Source organism: Melanaphis sacchari, unplaced genomic scaffold (genome assembly GCF_002803265.2).
Source record: "Melanaphis sacchari strain LSU unplaced genomic scaffold, SCAv2.0 Contig2_pilon_pilon, whole genome shotgun sequence".
NCBI lineage: Eukaryota > Metazoa > Arthropoda > Insecta > Hemiptera > Aphididae > Melanaphis > Melanaphis sacchari.
In genome coordinates, this window is record NW_020271173.1 from 3,446,841 (window position 1) to 3,453,439 (window position 6,599).

Below are 6,599 nucleotides of genomic sequence, written 5' to 3' on the forward strand. Positions count from 1 at the left end.
TCTAAAATATAAAAACGGTAATAATAATATTATCCGACGTTTTATATAATTTATGTTAAAAATTGAAATCTGAATATATATACACATTATAAACGTTTCAAACTTGTATATTATGATAAAATTTCAGTTGTCAGACCTTCATAACCTTTATTAAAAAAATAATAACAATAATAATATTAAGCTCTTTTAGTTGCAATAATAATAATTATTAACTAATACTGTATATAAATTTGTATAATAAAAATTAACAATAATAATGTCAAGTCCTTTATCAATCAACAGTTAGCACTGCATGCAGTGAATATTTTATAAATGTATAGAACACCTGTTTGTACAAAAATTAAAATAAATATTTAATTACTTAGTTACTTAACCTATTTAATCTTCATGATCTGTAAAATTATTTTTTCAATCATAAAAAAGTACTAATCGAATTTTTTATAAACAAGAAAAAAAAACGCGTGTCGTAAATCAATCGTTTTCCAACTTTTTCAAGATTTATTTTTAAGCAGATACACGACACCTGTGGTCAGTGTCTCGCTATAATACGTATAGAGCTTTCGTTATCATACGACTCAAAAACATGATATAGGTACAGCTATACTGTTTATAACTTATAGATATAGGTATTTTTTTTTTATTATCTACTGTTTATTACTGCATAGTTTTACACTGGACCTTCAGATAAACTTTTTACGTTTGATCGGAGATATCTGATTAAGTACCCGAGAACTCGAGCAAAAAATTGATTAAATGTTAGTGGGCTAGTGGGAAGTCGAAAACGATCAAACGACGTGTACCGCGTATCAGCAAAAAAGTTTTTCTCGATTTTATTACCACTCGTTGGTCTAAATACGAACGAAGTGTGTCGCCGCGTTTATTCGGGTTTAAGTCGTCGTCGTCGCGTGATACGAAGGTCGAAAATCACTGGTGTGACGACGGAGGATTCTTGTTGTTTCAGGGTTCATCGTGGTGGCGGCATGCGTGATGACGTTCGAGGCGCGCGACCGGGCGGCGAAATTCATGTCCAACCAATTGAAAATAATGGGCGGCGGTGGCGGCGGCGGCGGTACCTTGTCGGGTCATCGCGGCCACGGCCGGCAGACGCCGTCCGCCGGTTACCTGTCCAGGGGCGACAGCGGCCGGAGCAGCTACCAGAACCCGTGCGACGGCGGACGGCACAAGATGAACAAGAGCCCGTCGGCGCCCAATCTGGCGGCCGCCGCGTCGTCGTCGAACCGCGGCCCGGGCGGCGCCGGACAGCCGGGCGTCGGCAGGCTGCCACTGCGGCACAAGCACGCCATGCACGTGCTGTCGTCGAGCGGCGGCCGAGCGCTGCTCAGCCCGCACACGCTGCGCCGGCAGGCCATGTCGATGGACACGCAAGACTACAACCCGCTGTTCTCGCCGCCCCGTTCCCGGCACAGCAGCTCTGGCCTGTTGGCGTACAGCAACAGCAACTGCAGCAACGTCTTTGGAAACTTCAACTGCAACGGCAACAAGCGGCGGCGACGGCAGCAGGAGTCGTCAACGGACCCGATGAGGACGTCGTCCAGGGATCGCGGGGCTCGATGGTGCTGGACCTGCACGTGCCCAACGAGTGTCCGGTGACGATGCGGGTGCGGGACAGGAGCCGCCGGTCGGACACGGCCAAGCGGCACGCTGCGCAGGCAGACGCCCGTCGAGTTGGACGACACGATCGTCGCGCTACGCGGCCACGGCGGGCGACCACGCACGTCCGCAGCAGGCCAAGCGGTGCACCACGCGGTCGGCCACTTGCGACGTGCCGAGTCACGCGGTCAAGTCGAAGCGCAGGCGACAGGACTCGAGTTGCTCGGACGTGGTGGCGGCCCGTCGGCGGTCCGGTTCGCCGGGTGTGCGGCGGCGAGGCGGCGGCAGTTGCGGCGGCAGTTGCAGGCGGCGGCGCGGATGGCGTTCGTCGGCCAACGACGTCGCCGACGCCGCCGAGTGGGCCAGGACCTGAACCGAACGCCGGCGGCGGTTCGGCCGTGTCGTCGCCGCAACAGTCCGCCGACCGGCAGACGACCGGTACGACGCCCGTGCGACCGCAGTCTCCGCCGGCCACCGACGCGGACAGCAGCAAGATGTCGCTGTCCAGGACGTGTTCCGACATCGTGTCCATCGACAAGTCGTTCGAAGAGTCTAACTACAATAGTTCGTAGACAGACGATTTGCCGTGTGCGCTTGACTCGCAATCCACTCGAGAGTGATCATCTCGGTCTGTACACGCGTATAATATTATTATTATTATAATTATCATTATTATTATTATTATAGTACCGTATTACGATATTGTGTAATATAATTAGGCGACATACGACGACATCGCAAGGGGTGTATGTAATTTGCGCCAAAAACAATCCAAAAAAATAAAAATATATGTCATTTGCGCCACATCTAAAAATTTATTTTGGCGATTTGCGCCAAATAAAACTAAATAAAAAGGCATTGTATAATTTGTACCATCGTTTACCTACTAAAATTGTAATTTGCGCCATTTTTCACCTTATTAAGTTTAGTAATAAAATATATAAAAATTATGTTGGACACGCGTCGGTACGTATTATTGTATATAATATGTACTATGCGATGCAGTAAATTTATCTGCTGGTAAATTCCAACTGCAATTGAAGTTGAAAGTGTGGCGCAAATTACATATTCCATTTCATTTGCTGCCGTGGCGCAAAATACGAAAATTAATTTGTTTATGTGGCGCGAAATACTGTTATATTTGTATATTTTGCCGCAACTTACATACGTACTTAAATGTGCCTATTCGTGGCGCAAATTACAAGTAATTAAATTGGCGCAAAATACCATCTCTCACCGCAAGTGTATAATATCATGTAATATTTTATAGGGTTGACGGTATTAGAGGACCGGAGGTTTACCATCAACGGATAGTGTAATGCCGTGCGCGGTATTTCGGTATCGAACGGTATGCCGTTCAAGCGGTATTCGAGTGTTGGCCGGTAAACCGGTTAACCGCAATACCCGTCAACCCTAAACGAGATCATACTTTCGCCGCTGCGTAATAATATTATACTTCGTGGCGCGCGTCGTCGTGATGCATGTCATAATATCATGTAAACTACCACCTTAAATCGCCGGTTTACACGTATATATATATATATATACGTACTAGCTGACATCCGATATAAATGATTATCGTTGTGTAGTGTATGTTATTATAAATATACTTTTTTTTTTTTTTTACATCCATATAATATGTACAGTCGTTAAACATCGATCTACTTACCGGATGATTCGTTTAGCGTAAAACACGTTGTTTATTTATTTATTTTTCTAAATTTATAAACGTTTTTGAAAAAAAGTTTTTTTTTTTTTAACACAGTTTTGATTTTTCAAAAAAAAAATAAAAATAAAGATGCTTGCTTTCAAAAGAATAATATTTATTATTATTTTTATCGTTATAATTATGTTAAATTTTTCTATTGACAATATCCGTTTTTTAATTTCTTATTCCCAAGCAGTGTATTTTTTAAGAACATTTCGCGATGTACAGTAAAATCGAATTTCAGACGAATAGTTCATTAGTTACAGCTTGTAATTATTTGTACAAAATTTGATTCTGATAGTTTTAAATAGGTACTCCAAATTATTCTTTGCTTCGAAGTATAAAATTTAAAAATATGTTGTAGCTAGGTTAGGTTAGGTAAAATACATGAAAAAAAAAAAAGTAATAGCTATATAAAATAGTTTAATATATAATTTTTTTCCTATACATGTTCCATAACGATTTCAAATTGTATAAAAGAAATTTTTCAAAAACCATAGTATTTTCCGAAATAATGAATATTTTACGTTGAATGGATCAACCGGTATTATACATATAGGTAGGTACTCGTTTTAATTCAAAAGACGAATAATACTAATATTATATTCAATAACGCGAGTTGAACTTACTTGAGAGCAATTTTACTGCAGTATAATATATCAACATATTATTGTTGCAAGTTTAATGGATTTAAGGAAAATTAAGTTTATATTATATTAGCGTGAATAGTTATTTGGATAATTCAAACGGGAAAGAGTATTTGATCAGCTGCATGCTTGCTTACAACAAGTAATAATGGTTTCTTAATTCAGTTTCGAACCTTATATTACTATGGCGTGTTATTGGTTTTTAGGTTCTTAAAATGTATTATGTAATAATAAAACCCCCGTAGAGTAATAAATAGCCTAAGAGAGAAAATAATTTTTAGAAACGTGTTCATTAGCCGTGATTGAATAGTTTAGGAGCAGCAGTGGTGTAGGTACTGACTATAGTAACGTGAAATAGAGTGAAAATGGGTGTGTTATTTTGTATGATTAGGACTAAGAACAAATGATTTTTTAAAAATGCCAATAATTTTAAAACTCTTTTAAAAAAAATTCTAATTTGGAATTTTATTTGAAATAATTAAACGTGTCGATAATTAATGTGTTAATGTTTTAACATCGATTTATGTTTATTATTTATTTGAAATTTCATAAAAATAATCTCGTATCATGTAGTGCAAGAACACAAAATCTTTTATTTAATTTAGTTTTAATTTAGATATTTATGTACAGTTTCAATTATTGTATTATTATTATTATTAACTTACTTCATGTGAACTCAATACACGATTGATCAAAATATTTTATCGTATCAACCCACTCACTTGGCATTTTCCCACTTGTACATCTAGACCTGTATATTCTATGTCTATATAATATATTAATATTTTATAAATTTTCTAACTGAGTATAACAAAATCTAATTTAAACTTAATGCCTTGGAAAATTTAAAAAAGTCCTCAATCGGAATTAATTATAGATATCAATCAATGTTGTATCTAAATGGTAATTATCAATAATAGAACATTTTTTTTTTTTTAAATATATTGTTATCCGTTTATGTTTTTATTGATTAGCGATAGGAAGTCAATTAAAATATGAGTCGATACTTGATACTTTATTCGAGTTTTAAAGATAAAACGATTTTAATTAATTATAAATTTAATTCCAATTAGAAAAATTAAAATAAAACTGTTGATATCTTACTAATCAATTTAACATTCGATACCATGCTATACCATAATATAATTATTATGTTTTGAAAAATTTTATATGAAATAATTACATAATAAACTGGCATATATTATATTCGAAATTTTTCATTGATTTTTGAATTATTTTATAATTATGTTATTGATCACTTGTACAATTATTATGCATAATGGATTGGAACTAACAGGTTCGACGACGGTGTTATAAATACATTTCTGGGCATCAATCAAACGGGAACGGTTAAATTGGTTACGTCATTAATTGTAATGTAGAGAAATTCCAATTTCATACTGCCTGCAAAGGGTACGTGATACTATTTCAAACATTAATTACGTTCAGATAATCTGGTTACTGTCATTTCTATATTCAACTATTGCTCTCGGGGGAAAAAATTTAACATATAATGTTTCAAGACTTTTGAAATTCTGATCAACAGTATACGAAAAACTATATCACTATTGTTCGTGAATAAAATCTCATCTTATTGTAATATTGTTATTTAAATTACGTACCAAAAAAAATGTATTGTTATTTGCCATTTTTTTTTTTTTAATAAAGAATGAAGACATAAAGTAACGCACTCATGTACGATAAATATTGTTTATGAATTAAGACATAATCTAATATAATTCTATAATATATATATTATATACAAGGTTGCAACCTAACCGTTGCTTAAATAAACGAATCTTTTACCTTTTAAAATATGAAATTACAAAAATGGTTAGTAGAAACACTATACATTTTATAAATTTATTATGTAGATTGTAATGAATTAACAAGAGAGCAGCCTCATATGTAATAAATAAATAACGTGAATCAATTTTTACAAATCATTATTCATTATACTAAAAATATGTTATCTCGTACAATATTTTATTTATCCATAATATGAAATATGATACTATCTTCGCAACAAACAAATAATTTCATTATTTGTACTCACTAATGTAAAAATTAAATATTTGAATTGATATACTATATAATACAAAATTGGGTGCCTACCTAATAATTTAAACGATTTTTATTTGTTAAATTGATTCACGTTATCATCCAAATTACTTAAATACTCACTATTTAATATTTAAAAATTAATTATAAATTATTAGTTCAAATTATATTCGTATTAAATGGCATAATACATAATTGATTCATTTATAATATAGTCATGCATATCATACCTATCTATATAATTTAATGAAAGAATTAAATTTTCATAATCTGCTCACGAAATTTTTACATTTATAGAAAATAAACTATTTAATTTGAGCTATCATTATTTACCATACCTGTACCACTTATTTTATATATTTATTACACCTAAATTAATTTACAAACTTATATTGTAATACCTTAGATTTATACGAGTATATAAAAAAAATGTTCGTAAATTTATCGATCTATTGCCTATTATTGTAATCATAACCCTAAAATAACCGAATTAAAAAACGCGATCGTAATTAAACACTGAATATCGTTAAAATATTTTATTATTATCAATCATATCAGATTATGGAAAGATC

General features: G+C 34.7%; 1 protein-coding gene across 1 annotated transcript in view; it reads left to right on the forward strand.

Moving 5' to 3' along the window:
• Positions 1-3,352, forward strand: part of LOC112595934 — a 30,512-nt gene extending 27,160 nt beyond the window's left edge. The window contains 5 exon segments of the mRNA XM_025341341.1: positions 962-1,552; positions 1,555-1,660; positions 1,662-1,707; positions 1,709-1,980; positions 1,982-3,352. Coding sequence (XP_025197126.1) covers positions 962-1,552; positions 1,555-1,660; positions 1,662-1,707; positions 1,709-1,980; positions 1,982-2,183 — 1,217 coding nt within the window. The 3' untranslated portion in view covers positions 2,184-3,352.
• Positions 3,353-6,599: the final 3,247 nt, after the last annotated feature.